Raw genomic sequence first — 19673 nt, 5'->3', positions numbered from 1 at the left:
TAAAAAAACTAATCGAAGGCTGGTCTAAGTAAAAGTACCATGAAAAATAAAACGTTTTAGAAATTTTTATACTCTACTGTCTACATATAGTTTAAAATAAATACACTGACAGCGGAGTATAACAATTTGGTGGTATAACATTTAAGTCTGTAAATTTACATAACGGGCAAACAAACATTGATATTTATGTATATGTATGTACATATATCATAGTAGATATATAATATACACTATATGTACATATGTATGTATAATATACAAAAATGAATTTTGTGTGTTTTTTTCCGATATGCAAATCCGCAGCTTTCAACTGCCAAATTTACTATCCTTTTTCACAGTACCTAAACGTAGACCGTAGACAGGTTCGGACCCCTTGAAAAGGGTTTTTTCCAGCTTACATTCGCCCAAGAAAAGTTCAAGCAACGCTGACTATATGCAATAAATTTAAAACCATTAATCTTGTGAGCTATTTCAACATCTTTTCGATGGAAATTTTTGAACGTTGTAAAAACATGAAAATTAATTCAACATGTATCAAAAGTATTCTTAAAATACATACCTTGGGTTTCCTTAGACTTTTTTGATATCTCACATAAAATGCACGTATATGCAACACTGATGACCAGCAATGGAACGAAGTACATAGCAGCGACGCAAAATAAATTGTAGGCTATTTCCAGCGCCGGGGTTTCAAAAAATCCGAACGAAACGCATTGTTCAAAGTCAGGTGCATCTGGATGTGATGAAACGTGAAAAACCAAACTCTGAAACAGAGAACAAGTATAACTTCATGATTATTATTTCACATTAAAAGATTTATTAAATGAAAATTATTATATTTTATACAAATTATAAATAGTTATAATACATATAAAGTAAACACCCAACCTACATATTTCAGGCGGTGAAGTTAAAACTGTATGTAACTAAAACTAGCTATTATACTTATAGCTATGACGCCAAGTCAAAGACAGGTTCAAGTATAACATCATCATCATTTACAGCCATTCACCATCCACTGCTGGATGAAGGCCTCTCCAACACGCTTCCACTCGTCTCTGTTTTGCGCAACTCTCATCCATCTCACCCCGCACATTTTCCTAATTTCGTCCACCCATCTTCCCTGCGGTCTTCCTTTTACCCTTTTGCATTCTCTCGAGTACCATTCAAACACTTATTTTGTCCACCTTTCGTCCATTCTTCTACTCACGTGGCCCGCCCATTGCAATTTTAATCGCTTTACTCTGTCCACTACCCTTGTCATGCTTCTCACCCACGTGTTTCGCTTCCTGTCTTTTCTCATTATGCCAAGCATACAGCTTTCCATACGTCTTTGAGTGCATTGGATTTTATGTAGCATCTTGGTTTCAGTGTCCAAGTTTCACATCTATACGTCATCACCGGCAAAACGCATTGATCGAAGATCTTTTTCTTCAGGCAGAGTGGCATTTTTTATTTAAAAACAGCATTCATCCGTCCAAATGAACTCCATCCTAATTTCATACGTCTCTTTATCTCTTCATCTTTACTACCAGACATGTCAATTATTTGACCTAAATATAAATAATTATTTACTACTTCTACTGGTTTATCATCTAATGGGATGCTATCAGGCATGCAATAACTATTGAACATTAGTTTGGTCTTATCTACGTTAATTTTTAATCCTTCTTTTCTACTTTCCCTGTCCAGCTGTGTTAGTCTGTTAAGTAGGTCAGCTGAATCACGAGCTATTAAAACTATATCGTCTGCGAACCGAAGGTGACTCAATAAGTGACCGTTGATGCTTACTCCGGCTGTGTCCCATTCCAAGTTCCTGAAAACTCCATCAAGCACCACATATGTACATACATAGACGTCGGTTTTAACGTCAGTAGCGGACGCAAATTTTTACGCAAATTGTGGGAAATATGACTAGCGTCATATAAACCTTTGAATGCTGACAACGCCTTTGAATGCTGACAACGCCTTTGAATGCTGACAACGCCTTTGAATGCTGACAATTGCATGTAGAAAGTAAACAACAATACTACTGCTAAGCCTTTAAAGGTGATATTGAAAAAAAATACATTGAATATGGGTCGCGTAATCCGTGTCATTTATTTGTCAACGTTTGTAAAGACTCGCTTACACCGGAATTTCTGAATTTATAGCCATAGCAGAAATTATCCGATGGAAATCCCTAGCTGCTGAGTATTTTAGATTGTGACTTGGAATTTAGATTGTGAGCATTACAATTTAACAACATTGAAGAAGGTGGGACTAGTTTTTGGAAAAACACATTCATTAATTGACTTCTTTTGCTTATTTTATGTTGGAAATGTTGGCGAAATTTTCAGTCAGGCTGGCTTTCAACAGAAAAGACGTCAGCACTCAAAAGGTTAATGATAATCATAAGCGTATATATTATATGTAAATATATACCTTCATACATACATATTGTATATACATATATATATATATATATATATATATATATATATATATATATATATATATATGTATATATATATATATATATATATATATATATATATATATATATATATATGTATATATATATATATATATATATATATATATATATGTATATGTATATATATATATATATATATATATATATATATATATATATATATATATATATATAATTAAAAATAGTAGTTTTCGGCAGAGAAATCTTTTGGATTTTGGAGGATATTAAATAATGTATTGTAAATGCTATTCCATTATTTATTATTACATAATCTAAATTGAATTTTAAATGACATTATTTAAAATGAAATACGAAGAGGCTAGTAATAAAATACAGATATTTTGCAATTGATTTCGAACATGATATCGTTGATATACATAGTCACACATTTTTAGTCTATTTATGAATTTTCGCACCACTGTACAAACTATTTCCAGCGAACATGCCAATTTTTTGGCATGTTCATTAATTGTTATTGGAACCCTTTATTATAAATCTCAGCTTTCAGATTTCCCCGGAGGAAAAAAATTACAAGAAACGAGATCGAGCAAAATGTAGGCCACACAGCATCACTAGATGATGAGATGAAGCGTCGTGAAAAAAATATCTAGAAATGTATCTTCTCGTCACTTAAGTCACATATCTAGATTTCTAACTTCAGTGATTTTCGTCTCCAGAAAATAATATCATAACATCTTCATATACCGATCGGATTTACATAACTGCAACCGTTTTGCCTGTCTCCTTAAAATGACATGAAAATCAACATTATAATATACAATTTTTATCATTAATTATATAATCTATAAGTGAAGTAAAATATATACATATATGAGAGGTAATGAAAGCGTATGGTGCAAATTTTATAAGATAAAGATAAAGTGTGCAAAATATAAAAATTATAGACGTTTAAACAATTAAAATCTGACAAAACGAGTGGGGGAGGGGGGCTGAAATAAATAAGACTATTGACTAATGGCAATGGGTAAGCTGTCACCGTCTCCACATTTTTTGAGTTTTAAACATGTTTATGGCGATTAAATTTCACTATCGAATTAGCGGAAATAATTGAAATCTCTATCAGAGGCCAAGCCTCGCAAAATGATAAAGTTTCAAAGTGATCAGAAGAGTCTAGTAAGGGACCATTTATTTTTGAACGAAGTGAAATAATAAAAGCCTTGTAAATAACACACATTTTTTCTAGATCATGATAACGTGATCAGTGATCTATTCTGAGATCGAATCAGTCAAATCTCAAGTTCGAATTTTCGCATGATCACGAAACTTCATCCATTGTTACTACGTACGTAGATAAAGTAAAAACGCGATTTTTTAGTTGCTCTTTGTTGTTTTTCATCTAACAATAAATGCTTTTATTTTCTAAGAGAATGAAAATATTCTCAACTTCTACTTACATACATATGTAGTTAACGTTTGAAAATAAAATCCGACTGTTTTAAAATTTAAAACAAGCGGAAATCAAAAGATGCTGGGTTTGTCCGAGAACAACAGTTTGAAGAATGAGTTTCACTTTCTAGATCTGGTATTAACATTGAAAAACGTTTGATTACATTGCGGATTTTTTCCAACTCTTTTGATTCAAATTTTCTCTACCCAACTCTATAAAAAATTCCATCCATTGTCTGTTGAGTAGCTTAGGAGATAATTGAATCTAAAATTTAAAAAAAAAAAACGATATAAGAGGAAATTCCACGTCCAGTTAATTTAAAAATTTGAAAAAATATCGTATCGATAAACATTTCCGTAACCGCAACATTTCACACACACGTACATATACACATTTTTTTCTAAGCCATAAAATTTTATAAGATTTAGTGTCAAAATGATAAAGTTTTCGTTTAAACAATTAAAATCTGACAAAACGAGTAAGGGGCGGAAAGTCAAACATGCATGGGAAAGTCAATCACCCGAACGTAGTCGAGAGCTCCCATCATTTCGAGTTTTTCTGGATTCTTAAACGTATTTATTATGATTATATTTCAATATTGACTTAGAGGACCCAATTTAAATCTCTATAGGCGGCCAAACCTTGCAAAATGGCAAAGTTTCAAAGCGATCGGAAGAGTTTTAGGAATGGAACACTTATCGTTGCACAAGTGAAAATAAGAAAAACCTTGTAAAACAAAGGTTATCCTTGCATGGAAACCCCGTCCTTGAAGGAGGCGTCGAGTGGTTTCACTATTTATATTGAATCAATTTACTGCTATCATCTATCATTAGCCAGCAGCATAGCTCGGTCGTTAAGCTTCTGCTTAGCGGCGAGAGGCGCCGGGTTCGATCCCATGAGCTGACCTAGTTTGAAAATAATTTTTCTGGGTATATCTGTAGTGCTACTAGTCAGAACTGGATATAAGTGACTCCAGGTCGATCGTTTCCTATCAGAGTTTGCCAATTTTCTCTGATTTCATTGTTGAAACGGTTCCCGATTAAAAATTGGCTAAAAACCTTCCTACCTACTATGTCATCACTATTTGAGTATGATTAATGTACAATTAAATGTATGTACAATTCATAGATGTCTCGTTAATTTGCGAGTTTTCGGTGTCTCGTAATTCAGCGACTTGTGTAATAAAAATGCTGTATTGTTTGTAATTGGCCAGGAAGGTGCATTGGAATTTGCCTGTAAGGCCTTCCTGTTATAAACTGTAATAAAAAATAAAAAATAAATATCTCTAATATAATATCGATAACAATTTTGAATCGTTTTTGCAAATACAAATGCTTCATATTTCGATATTCAGGCAAATTGGTTTTTCTTGGACTTCTTGACCCTTTCTTTCATTTTAATGGCGGAAATTTTGATCCCCTCTTTATACAATTAAGTACCAACATTCAACTGCATCTCACCTGACTAGCGATAGTCGATATCTGACGTTTTTTGATGTCGCAACCAAAAGTCAATTTTGCGGCTTTGGCATTCATAAATAGCATCGTAAATTATGCTAGCGAGTCACAAGCAAAACTGGCAAATATAATAGAAGAGGATCCTGTTCATAACATAAAAGAGCATTGAAGGATCCCATAGACGTTTAAACAATTAAAATCTGACAAAACGAGTGGGGAGTCGGAAAGTTAAACAAGCATGGTCACTTTTCGGCGATTAATTTTTTTTTTTTTTATGGGCAAGTTTCTTTTGCCCGTAAAAATTGGTTCACTTTTGTCAATTACTATTGTCCTACAAAGCAAAAAAGCAAAAAAAAGGTTTACAATGGTGAATTATTTTTGTGGGCAAAATAAACTTGTCCGTTGATCTCTGGTTACCCACACTTGTTTGACTATCACCGTCTCGAAAAATTCTGGATCTTTGCACTATGACGATAAAATTCAATGAAATCAATTTCAAAATTTCTATCGGTGGCTATCTAAGTGTTTGGGAAGGGACCCCTTATTTACGAAAAAAGTGAAACTAATATAAAAGCTTTTATAAAAACAACGCACAACAAAATCTACAACAGCTTTAAGTACTAGTCTTTTGATGAAAGTCTCTTAATTTGTTACGTTTGTATATGGATAATAAATAAATATAAAGGTAAAATAACTTATTTATATTTCAACTCAAAAAGGAAGCATTTTGTTATAATTGGCGTTGTATAAGAAAATATCCTTGAATACATAAATAAATTTCATATACATATTAACATATGTATGTACATAAGTTAACTTACTTCTCGTAGCAAGTATCATATTTGTGTATGAACATATATGTAAACATAAAAAACACTAGAAAGATGTCTGAAATTTTAAGTTTATTTTATACTATGTATGTATGTATTTGCGTACATACATATATTTCAAACAAATTAAGAATATTCTAAGTAAAACTTTAGGTTCATTACAATATTGGCATGTTAACAAGCGGAAAACTTTTAAATGTTACATAAAATTGATTGTAAACTTTAACTGTCAAGAGTCTAGCCTTCAACATGTTTCTTGCATAGACCTTGTTTTAATTATATTAAAAGTTGAACTCATCCTTCGCTACAAGTATTATATTCACGCATTAAATTTATTTGTGCCAAAGTGAGTTTTTATACATACAAATATCCATTTTATATATTTTTATTAGATTCCTTATATTACATATTTAATATTTATATTGTATAAAAATTTACATGTGGTATTCGGTAGTGTTTATGAAAAACAATATGAATATTTTGTAAAAATATTGCAATCAGCTCAAAAAGCCAAAGCTTTTGTTGCGCAATAGTTTGAGACATTTTGAATCTGTATATGCGACGTGAGAAATATCATAAAAAAATCATATTGTGCGTGATACTATACACACTCAATTTATATTCATGAGACATGTTTATATTGCTCAACGAAATATTACATAAAAATGTGTAGATTTTTATATATGTGCATATGTAAATTTATTTTAACATAATTTTTGCACAGGAATATGTCGCATTTCTGTAAAATTTCATTTATATAGCACTTGCCTTGCCGTGCTAAATAAATCAGCTAGCCACTGTGCAGGACTCCATAAGTCCAGTTAAAAATTTGTGTTTTAAATTAAAATTATTCAAATTATGCTAGGTTAATTATTTTAATAAGCTATGTATTTATTTTTTGTTTACTATTTTTCAATACTTTTTTTATTATCTACATATATATTATTTATATGGGCGTTGGGGATTGCACTATTCTCCTCATCGTCTGGAATAAAAGCTATTATTATTATTTTTATTATTATTATTATTATTATAAAATTTATTTAATCATGTATAATATAGATTATAATTTTTTTTTAATATTTATATTAAACCTTGACGAAGTTCTAAGCCAATTAAACCTTGGGAGGTTTTTTTTTCTATGAAAAAAATCAAATATGTATGTACATATATCACACTAGCTCATTTCACAAATGAGATTTTTTTAAATTGAAACACTTCACCTGCTGTGTACAACCAGACATAACCTTCTTCATTATTAATGTCAACTTCAACAAAAACCAATTAAAACTTAAAAAAGTAATTTGACGCAAAATTCAGAAACCAAAGCAAATTAAATCGAATAATGTAAAATAAGTGCAAGAAATGAATAAAAAAAATGCTGAAACAGAGCTTTCATTCCAAGGCGGATATCATTCACACACTTTTGAGTGCTGCGTGTACTGGATTCCGCTTTTCTCTCTCGCATCTGTGAGGCACGTGTACAAGAGACTTATTTAGGCAAAAATAATTATTTCCGTTGATATTGATAATTTTTTTTATTTCCTGAAGATATAATTTGAATCATTTCGAGGTTTTAATGAGGATTACATAAAATATATCCCTGCGTTCAGTATATTTAGAGAAATTAAATAAAATACAAGTCCTGGTCCACTCACTTTGTATTGTGTATTTTTTTACACTAAGACGCTCCAGGATCAACGATCGTTTATATTTATATAATAATATTCCACTCTTCAGAGTGGAGTTTCAACTTAAAAGGCAGGCTCATTTATAATTGCATCAATTCGTTTTTTTAACGTGAATCATGATTCATCCGCTTCTAAATGCTTTTTTCAAAAATTAACGTTGGCGATCCTTTAACCATTTGAAGGTTTATTTTCTTCGTTTGTAAAATTAGAGAAAAATTTACGAATAAAAAAAAGGATTTCTGAAAATCAAAATACATTTCAAAAAGATTTATTTATTGAGCAATTCGATATTATGGCAATTTTTAATTATTTAATTATTACTATTCTTTTTAATTTCTACATATCATGAAAATTTAATACATTTATTAATAAAAAATCCTAGCCCCGAGATAAATCCGAGCTCTTTCTTTTTGTCGCATAATCTTTTTCGAATATTTATTCGCAAAAGATTAATTAATCGGAAGTAATTAAACTTAAATGGAGTCAATATTAATGTTATCACTTGTTAATTTCACTTAATAAATTTCAACCAATTTAAACTCATTTGTGTCAACTTCAATTTATGAATAATTAAAACAGACAATTCAACTAGTTCATTATTTTCTACACACCGACGTTTATTTTGAGTAAAGTAATTGAAATACCTATCGATATTATATATCAGGGGTGAAATCCAAACACCGATCAGTATTAACTAACCAGCATCTCAAAGATTTACTGAGAAGTGCTGTCACCAATTATTCACCAAATTTTAAAGAATTATCAAGAGAAGTGAAATAAATGTGTTTAATTTTTAATATTTAAATTCAATACACATATTTTGTACTTTTATTTATATGTTTTTAATAAATATAATTTCTGTAAAATAAAAAAAATTTAATACCTTTTAAATACGTATTTAATTGCGGCTCGCGAAACATTTCAAATTTTGAAAAACGGCTCGGACTATCAAGGAGCTTGGCCACCCCTGTTATATATATATATATCTATACATTCTCAATTTTCTCGAAAATTATAGTAAGATATACATTCATTTATGGCTGTTTTTATTCACTTAAGTCTACATATGTACAAAAGTATATTGTCCTTTTGCAGAAATTCATTTTCTTCCAAAGAAATTAAGCGCTTCGCTGAATTGAAGACGTTTCTCAAAACCTTTGGCGGCAATAAAATCAATTGTTAATTTTGTTTAGCATTGAAAATTCTTACATTATAATTGCACCAATTCAATACTTCATTGTTTTAAAGAATTGTATTTATCCGTAATCGGAATCTATTCTACGAATGAATATTTATATTTTGGAATGAACATGATTCAAACAATACTGTTTAAATTCAATTTGTAAATATTACAATTGTGCATATAAACTAAATAAATCAAAATTAATTAACGTCAAAACTGATTTTTGGCCAATGTTATATACAATCAAACATAATAAATATGGTACCTCCTTTGAAATGAGTACCTACCCTCAATACAAATACATAAATTGATTACTCGATGTCAATTTTGCGTTCAATTCATCTAAAAAGTACACATTATTTACATTATGAATTAAATTTCAGTACGTCCATCAGTACTGAAGATTTCTTTTAGGTAGATCCAAATATCAATATCTTTAATATATCCTGATCATCTTTGCCCTTCAATTATTATATAATACTTTGAAGCCCAGCATTAATAATAAGCGTACGAATCTCGATGCATTTCAAAGTACACTGAAATGTAACTCATTATCTTCATTTTAAAATTAAAATACTAGTAAATACAAAATAGTGTTTTAGAATCTTACAAACTCGATAGCTGTCCCGTCTTATTTAAAAAGCATATTTTATAAATTTTCAAATACACATGTATTTCTATATACATATTGTATACATATATGTATATAAATAAATAAATAAGTAAATATTACCATATTTCATTTGCACTTGAAATTTATTTGCTCCCCATTCAAAACAGTGAATTAAATATGTGTGTACATCACACAGAAAATTAATATTTTACTTTATATTTCGCGATGTCCTTGGTATTCCTTCTAATATATTTAAATGTACATATGTTATAATAAAAATGATATAGTACGAGACGCAAGTTTCGTAGAATTCACGTTCTCTAAGTGACATTTTCATTTGAGCTGTCTGTGGTTAAAATTTGAAAGTGAGTCGTTTGCTAGTAAAAGTTATCTTTGAACCACAGAGTTGTGAACATCGAATAATAGAATTATCGCAGAATTTTTTTTTACATATGTACATACATGCAGCAAAATGGAATTTTTTTTTAATATTTTCTTTGTACGTTTCGAAACTTTAATAAATCGAATATATAAATTTGATAAGTAATTTTGTTTGATCATTTTTGTTTTAATATATGGTTCGTATTAAGGCATTCAAAAAGTATGACAAAAAACAGCCTCGAGCATTAAAAGACGTTTGTTTGAATATTTTTACATTCGTTTTCAATTTAAATATAATATTAAAAAACATCATCGTCAAAGGGAGTTATGCTTGTGATAAAGTTTATACATCGTACAGCATACAACATACAGCGTACATATTTAATAAATTTAATTAGTTAAACGTATAATTTATTCAGATAAATCTTATCTTCAAAAATGTTTTCAAATAAAAAAAAAAAAGAATTTATTCATTTATAACTATGTAGGTACATATGTATATACGAAATACACAATAATACGGTATGCTTCGAATCTGAATTAATTTATTTAGATCCATTCTCATATCTTGTACATACATACATACATACATATGTATGTATAGGTATAGTCATTACTATCAACTCCAAAATATCAAAAGAAATTAAAATTTCAATGTTTTAAAATTTTTATTCATTTGCTTATTTTATAAATGGGACTTGACTTATATTAAAAAAAATTCTAATTAAGACAAAATTAAAATTAAATTAAACTAATTTAGACAAGAAATAATAGCTTTTTGTACAAGAAACAATTAATTTTTAATACTTTTATAAGTTTATTATTAAAGAAGTTTATATTAGTAGTATTAAATAATTAATTTAGTTAATTATTCCAAACTCTAATCGCTTTATTTTAACAGAAGAAATCGCCAATTTTATTTCTCAATTTTTATTTTTATTATAGTCTTAAGTTGTGACCTCTCAAATGAACGATTTCATCGAACGTGCGAAATTATTCATTGAATCTTTATAATGATTCTTTATTATTTCATTTGTATTCATATTTATATTCATTTCATATTTATATAGAATGATTACTTATATTTTGATTATATATATTTTGATTATATATATTTTGATTTCAATTTAAACCCAATTTTAGTAGTGTCACATAAATGCTTCACCGATCGCAATCCTCCAATTGCTTTCAAATATAATACCATTTGGGAATGTCTATTTAAATTTGAAATTATCGTGACATTCATCGATACTCGAATACACGCTAAATGAAATTCAAACTGTATACTTAAATTATTCACCTGTGGAAAGCTGCATATGAGAGAAAATCCCCAAGCACATGCTAACATCATTCTGCCCCTGCGCCTGGCATCTGTTACCCTCAATGGGTGCAGAACGGCAAAGTAACGGTCCAGAGATACGCAAATAAGCACATTCGAAGATAAATAGAGGCCGAAGGCTCTCAGGAAAAGAAAGGCTTTGCATGCGAAATTTCCTGCCATCCACTTCACGGTAATGCGCCATCCGACCTGCGGAAAAAAGAGCAAAGAAATGAGACAAAGAAATTACTCACTTCAATCAAAATATAATGGATAAAATTTATCCTCACAACAAACTTTATAACGCATAATTTACACTTCCATTTAACATAATCCAACATTCAGCGAGTACATCCTTGAAAATGACTCACGAAACTCGCATACTCATTAGCACCATTAGCTTTTTTTCAGTATACTTAGTAAGAACCTTTGGAGTTGAAATAACCATAAGCTACAGCGTGTGTTGAAAAATACACAGTGTATGTACACGTCTTATTTTTTTTACATTCATATGTATACATACAAACCAGGAAGGTCTAATTGGTAAACCCCAATGCGTCTTTCTGGCCAATTACAAGCATCGATATACAATTTTCAAATAGATTTTTGAGCTTCTATTATGCTGTACATTAACATTAGAATAATATAATACTATGATTACTAACAAAATTAAATTAAAATTGTAAAATAGAAAATGATTCGTAGATCAGTAGCTATTTAAATATATATATATAAGATGTATTGTGAACATAATTTAATAATAATAAAAAGCATTTAAAAATCAAAAATATGCAATTTTTAGAATATTTTTAACAATACATCATAGAGAAATAAGTCCACTTTTCTACATTTCGAGAAATATCGCGCAAAAAATGAAATATAATGTTTTACGTTTAACAATATTCAAAAATACTGGTGATCTGTAATACGTCTATTCTGCTTTTTCAACATTCTGGACATATCGAATTAAAGTAAATGATGACAACTTGTGAATTAAATTAAACAGAAAGAGTTTTTTTGGAACAGAAAATTGGACTTATTTATATCGTAATTGTTTCAATATTATTAGCACTATTCTGAAAAAATGTAGGTACTCGAAGTATTCAATAACTGTTTAAGTTCAATAAAAAATATATATTATATACATAATACATACACAAAACAAAGATTTTTAATAATAGTGTCTGGTTTTTTGCTACTTGTGAAGCAAGCGGTATCATCTGCATATAGGGCTATGTGACAGTTTTTTGGAATAGGTATGTCATTTATATATATGGAGAACAAGAGTGGGCCAAGCAAGCTCCGCGGAACGCCAGAGACGATAATTCATTATTTACGCTAACCACTAGCTTTCTACGAGTTAGGTACGATTTGATGATAAGAATTAGGTAGTTTGGTATTTTGTTAATAAGCAGCTTATGAATGAGTCCATCGTGCCAAACCGTGTCGAAGGCCTTTTCTATGTCGAGACATACCATTCCGGTACTTCTCTTCATATTAAAGTTCTTCGTCACGTGTTCAGTTAGTCTTGTTAGTTGTTAGGTCGTGGAATGTCCAGTGCGAAATCCAAATTGTTCATTTATTAATTTCTTATTTACGACTTTAAGTAAACGAGGGTAGATTATTTTTACCAGAATTTTTGAAAGCGTGCAAAGTAAGCTAATGGGTCGATAATTGGCCGGGTTTTTTGAGCTTTTATCGGGCTTAAGTATGGGAATTACGTTGGCTGTTTTCCAGTATTCTGGGAAATACCCGGTGAGTAAAGATGCGTTGAATATTTTAGATAATGAGACTAAAGCTTTAAATGGAAGTTGTTGAATCTCGCCCAGGTGCCTTTTTATTTTTTAAATTACGTATTATATTTTGGATTTCACACGGATGCACCAATTTTATATTTTTAGTACAGCTAGTGGGAGTTTTTGTGATGATTTTAATGGACCGGTTGACTTTATTATGCGTTGGAATGTGATTGTAATGTTGTGTGAGTGTGTGATGTTTTTGGAAAGATTTTGATAATAGTTCTGCTTTGTCGCAATCACGCATCAGTGAGATTCCTGCATCATCTAATGGAGGAATCGAGTTTTTGGCCTGCGAATCGCTTTAGCTAATTTCCATAGAGAGCCATCAACTGAGCTTAATTTTTCTAATTTTTTAGACCAAGCTTCATTTTTGATTTCTTTGATTCTAATTTTAATTTGATATGTGAGCTTATTTATTAATGTTTTCAATGCTGGATTTTTTGATGTTTGCCAAATTTTACGGAGTTTATTTTTACTTTTAATTAGATTTGCAACAAAGTCAGTTATCTCTAGTTTGTGTTCAATTTATTGTGTCTTAGGTATGTGAAGGTGTTTGGATCGAGTTATTGATTCCGTCAGGTGTATTATGGAGCTGTCGATTTCTGTTTTGTTTGTGGGTCTGGTAGAAGTTAGAATAGTTTGGTAATTTATGTACGACTTGAACTCTCGCCAGTTCGAGATCATATGCATATGTCTGTATGTATGTACATACATATGTATGTATATGCATTTTGAGAGAGAAATAAGGTCAACCGAGAGAAACTCCCGAGTAATTTACCCTTCGTGCGGGTCATGTGGGGTCAAAATATACAACCACAGTCTTACTTATACATACATACATATACATATATAGTACATACATATGTATATACAATTTTGGACATTATTCCAATTTCGACGCTGGCATGTTTCTGCGACAGCTCGACGGACATCGTTTTCGTTCACCAAAAGGATTAAATTAGTCGAGAGGTGTCGTTATTTTAAACCTGAAAACAAATCTACGGAATGTTTTGGTACAAATTGACATTAAAATGTAAATAGTACATTGTATGTATGTATATGTATCAAATAATACTATCGTGATATAATGCGGAAGATTATATTATACAAGTATAAAACATTTAATCGATACTTAAAATCTATAGTGTGTAGATATATTAGACTTTAGGCATAGTTCACGGTGATTAAAGTTAAATATGGATAGATGTAAAACAATTTAAAAAAAATCATAATACCTATAAATAATGGATGAATGCAATTTGATCGACTTTATTATGTACATATTGTATACTTTATTATGTACAAATTTGCATGCAAACTAAACTCTTACCAAAAGAGTATGAGAACTTTTGATAACGATTTGCATACGTTTTGAAATTTAGAATTTTTTTTTATATAACGAAATAAAAATATAATTGTAAATGGGTTTCTCAAAATATTTTTTCTCAAAATACTAATATTAATACGTATAAAATGTAAATAAATACATAAAATATATTTATTTTAATTTAATTAATTAATTTCAAATGTTCAGGGTACATGTATACAATGTATAATATACATTCTTCCGGTAATTTTAATTTTTAATAACATTTTTCTTTACGTTTGTTTAAAGCCAACAAAATCTATGTACCTTTGGATCTTAATCTCATTAAAATGACCCCCACCTCGCTTTGTGTATGCCAAAAGTGTATATATGTATGTATGTATTTTGTAACTGCTTTCATAATATGATGGTTTAAAATGAAAGATTTTTTAATAAATTTTTCAAGATTTTTTCTTCAAAAGAGTATTTAGACGAAAGCGTATTATTTTATTTTGTTATTTTAGATTTTTTTTCAAATGGCTCAATTTTTACTGACATTTTGTAGTTTTTCGAAGAAAACCAATCATATATGTATATGTATATATATATATATATATATATATATATATATATATATATATATATATATATATATATATATATATATATATATATATGTATGTAAAATACGGCACGGCACGCCTAGCAGACGCCAGCTGTTATAAGCTTGTCTTCATGTCATTGTTAATTCATACGATATTTTTATTTGGACAAATCTCTCCTATATAATATTCAAATATGAAAATCACTGTTATCGATCACTGTCAAATCTATATTAATACAATAATAAAATATCACGAAAAATACTCCGGGATGCGAATTTTGGAAAGGATCACGACATTACAGGCTAGGAATGACAGCGTTTTTTTTTCATGTAATCTATCTAAAAAACAAAAAGTGTGTCTGCACCTTTAATCTCGGTGACAACATTTTCTGAAAACCACTCTAATATTTTCATAACAAATATAAAAAGTACATTTCATATACAGACTGACAGACAGTTCAAATTATATTAAAACTTGATCTAAGTGCCTGATTAAAAGTCAAAAAGTTTAGAATATAACTACACGTTTTATTAATGCAATCATTAAAATATTTACATAAACGTATTAAATGCGCAAAATTGAATATGATAAACTTATGTAAATGCCGCACTCTGTACTGTGTACATGGAGTAATACGCACTTATGTACATTTCCAGAGTTTTAGTAATTGTTTGACACGACAACGTTGTTATCGTCAAACAACGGTCTTTGCATATATTGTATTTAAATCTACAAATTTTATATTCACTAGTCGTGTGAACGCTACACTGTTATCACGTCGTATATACTATGTTACGGAAAACTGTATCTTCAAAAACTGGAACTATAGGAAAATTTCTCATATATTTCCTAGTGCTGATCGTATCGTACTATTTAGTCAACCGTCTCATATTCACTTTGGAGAATTTATACGTACTTCATTCCCAAGACTCTGATCCTAAAATACTATTTTTGAGTGTTGCAACTGATGTTCTATCTGGACTTTCAACAAAGGATGAACCGTTCTCAAAGCTCGAGTGTACCACCAAAAAGTGCTCTGTCGTATTTAAAAAGGAATTCTATAATATCGAGGACTATGACGCGATAGTGTTCGACGAAGATACTCAGCATCCCGAAGTGCGCTACGACCATCAGAAGTATGTATTTATCTCGGAAAAACCCCCCAAGCAAAGATCCTCTCACAATACAAACTATCATGTTACGATGACGTATAGAATGGATTCAGACATTTATATTTCGCCTTTTTCCATAGTGGATACGAGCGGTAATGTCGTGTCTCCGAAATTGAAACCTTCTTGGAAGCGTCCAGATGTGAAGCATTTACAAGATATGCTGGATATTTTTAAAAGGAAATCAAAGCTTGTGGCTTGGTTGAATCGAAACGAAACGGAATCGAATCTGTACGTGCAAAAACTTCGCCAGTATATAGAAGTGGATGAGTATACGAGCGAAGACGACTTGTACGCTCGACTCAAAGGCGATTATTACTTCTATTTATCTTTCGAGGATACCATGTGTGTGGATTACGTATCTGAAAAGGTCACTAAAGCTTTGCTGTATGAAACTGTGCCTATTATAAATAGCGGAGCCGAACTAGACAGATTTCTTCCCATGGGGTCGTATTTGGATGGTGCGAAATTGGCGCCAGGGGAGTTAGCCGATCGTTTGCAGACCATCGTGAAAGTCTCCGAAGAATATTTGAAATATTTCTGGTGGAGGAAGTATTACAAAGTTGAAGAAAGAATTTTCGGTGTTGGATCTCCGTTGTGCCACCTGTGTGCCATTTTACACGAGCCGCAAGTCGTGTCGTCGAACGAGAGAAACTTTAGCGATTGGTGGCACGGATCTCTAACTAATCCAATTTGTCGACAATTCAAGTCGTGAGCCAGTATTGTGTTAACACAGTGAAAGCCAGTGTTTGTGCAGAATTACGTTTCGCCAGTAGGGTTCGAATAAAAGGATTATGGGTTTTGTACAGTCAGGAAGACAAGTGTCGTTTTTAAAGCAGTGCGTGGTGATGGTTTGAAATATATTAATGTATTATAAACGGTAACCAAATTAAAACGAAGCTTATTTGCTCACAGTTTTTCTCTTGTATACTATTAATCGATACCTATATATAACTTTTAACTTAAAAATCCATAGCACGGCAACAAATGTAAAATTGTATACATACATCTCTTTGTAAAATTATACAAATCTAAACATTGTTTTCCATTAAAAGTGTTAAAAAATTGATAAAATAATAAGTAACTTTTTACTATATTTGTAGTAGGTGTATGTTATTGCAAATACCCCAAAATTTGATAAATCTTAGGTTTGGACAACGCCATCACATAAGGACACAAATAATTAAAAATCCGAAATGGAAGCGTTTAGTCATTTTTCAAACTTTCGTCAAAATTGTAAATAGGTTTTTGAGCTCTTTTTCTTATTATGCTGTACATTTACATTAGAATAATATGATACTATGATTACTAACAAAATTAAATTAAAATTGTAAAATAGAAAATGATCAGTAGATCTGTAGCTATTAAAATAGATATAAAGATAAAAAGCATTTAAAAATCAAAATCAAACTTTCGTCAACTATATACATACCTATATAGTAAATGCTATAATTAACAGAAGAAACCTATGATTTATCCAATTTCGAGATTTCACAATAATATACATATAATATGTATTTAAATGAATTAGAAAACTTGAATGATGTAAGTCTTAAAATTGAGGTGGGAAATAAAATTCGGGATAAAACGTGAATGTAAGCAAAATCACCTACCGTACAATTAAAAAAAATTTAATCGATTTGTTATAATTAAAAAGACTACCAAAATGACAGCTAACATTTATTAAATACCATTTATTTATAAATATTGTATGTATGTATATGTATATATTTTCGATTTTAGATAAATTACATATTATAAAAATTATTTTAACATTTTCTCGATATGTTGCTATATAAAATGTCATTTTTTCCTGATAATAATTATCTAAGTGGCTAAAAAAACTGTAAAACACATTTGCAGTGTTGGCATCAAATTTCCACTATCTCTGCTTATGACAATAAACATTTTGTCTAACATTGTTTCATACATTTATTGATTTACTAAATAAATATTAATTTATATTACAAACTTTAATTAGTATTGCTACGATCAGTATTTGCTTGACCTATTTATTTCCATATTCCATTATTAATCGACATGGGCTTACTGTATTATGATATGCTTTAATCATTCCATTGAACAGTTATATAACGATATTCATAATATGAGTAATAACCTTTTGGATGGTTAAATTATATTCATCATAAGTAGTATGGACCGACTGGACTTGTTAAATTAATATTATATAAAATATTTGCATATATTCGTATTTTAAATATTTGCATATATTCAACTGAAATCCTGAATAAAAGTCGTTTTTATCAAATACATCTTTTTTGTGCTAAGTTCAATTTTTTATATTTTTTAAAGGAATTTTAAAATATTGTCGTAACAAACTCAAAATACACTTTAGGAATTTTCCGGGAAATGGTACGGTCTACATAGAAAATGCTTTGAAGCTATAAAATGCTTTATCATTTAATAAACAACGTCTTCTTTGCATAGCAGTCGGTATGTATAATGCAAATTCATTAATTCATAAAGTAAATCAATTTGTATTTGTATTTTATTATTGAAAATAAACACTCTCACTATGTAAACTCATTCGCTTGTCAATATAATTACAATTTGCACTTATGAAGGGTGATTTAATTGATTAATAAACGTCGCATCAAAATTTAATTCATCAATGTATAAAACCTTAATAAAATGGAAAGCCGAAAATAGAGAAGGAAATTTCAAATAAATCTAACAGTACGGGTGAACCAATAAACTGCGATGGACCTAAGAACCTCTTAAATTCGACAGTGGATCGACATTTATTAAATAATATAATAGTATCAACTTTATATTTATTATTTATTATTATTAGACTTATTTATTATTATTTATTTATTATAATTATTATTATTATTATTATTATTATTATTATTATTATTATTATTATTATTATTTATTATTATTATTATTTATTATTATTATTATTTATTATCAGTAATATTTATATATTTACTTATGTATTTATTTATTTATTTTTTGTTTACTATTTTTCAATACTTTTTTTTTATTATCTATATATTATTTATATGGGCGTTGGGGATTGCACTATTCTCCTCATCGTCTGGAATAAAAGCTATTATTATTATTATTATTATATAAAATCAAAGTAATATTTTTAAACATAATAATACATATAAATTTGAATCGCCAAATATGTAAAAACAGTGTCACTCCATAATTTCTCGACGTACATATTTTCCAACTAGTCAAATATGTATTTGCATAATCGTCATTTAGTCTTATCGGCTTTTCCTCAATTTATGGTAAAACTTTTACGTCACATATTTATCATGACTGCAAATTATTTTCCGAGTTTTTATTATTTAACAACGCTGATAACAAAACTTCACTAACATAATATAATTTAATTACCGCTTCATTTTGCAACCACATCCTTTACTTAAGAAGATGATATTTTTTTATTCCACAATTTC

General features: G+C 29.5%; 2 protein-coding genes across 2 annotated transcripts in view; one reads left to right on the top strand and one right to left on the bottom strand.

The window, feature by feature from the left end:
* The window catches only part of LOC143912669 (adipokinetic hormone/corazonin-related peptide receptor variant I-like), an 82650-nt gene that overhangs the window by 11833 nt on the left and 51144 nt on the right, over positions 1-19673 (bottom strand). The window contains exons 2-3 of the mRNA XM_077431965.1: positions 11340-11567; positions 560-764 (exon numbers count right to left, since the gene is read on the bottom strand). Of these exons, the coding sequence (XP_077288091.1) occupies positions 560-764; positions 11340-11567 (433 nt within the window). The remainder of the gene's footprint in view (positions 1-559; positions 765-11339; positions 11568-19673) is intronic.
* On the top strand, positions 15820-17540 carry LOC143913820 (alpha-(1,3)-fucosyltransferase C-like). Its single transcript, XM_077433836.1, has one exon. It carries the CDS (start codon positions 15857-15859, stop codon positions 16949-16951), a length of 1095 nt encoding a protein of 364 aa, XP_077289962.1. The 5' UTR covers positions 15820-15856; the 3' UTR covers positions 16952-17540.

The sequence above is a fragment of the Arctopsyche grandis genome, chromosome 6 (assembly GCF_051622035.1).
Source record: "Arctopsyche grandis isolate Sample6627 chromosome 6, ASM5162203v2, whole genome shotgun sequence".
Classification (NCBI taxonomy): domain Eukaryota; kingdom Metazoa; phylum Arthropoda; class Insecta; order Trichoptera; family Hydropsychidae; genus Arctopsyche; species Arctopsyche grandis.
Note: the sequence above shows the minus strand (reverse complement) of the source record. Positions and strands in the feature narration are given on the sequence as shown.

Coding starts and splice junctions, on each gene's coding strand:
- LOC143913820 (XM_077433836.1), top strand. CDS start 15,857: ATGTTACGGAAAACTGTATCTTCAAAAACTGGAACTATAGGAAAATTT.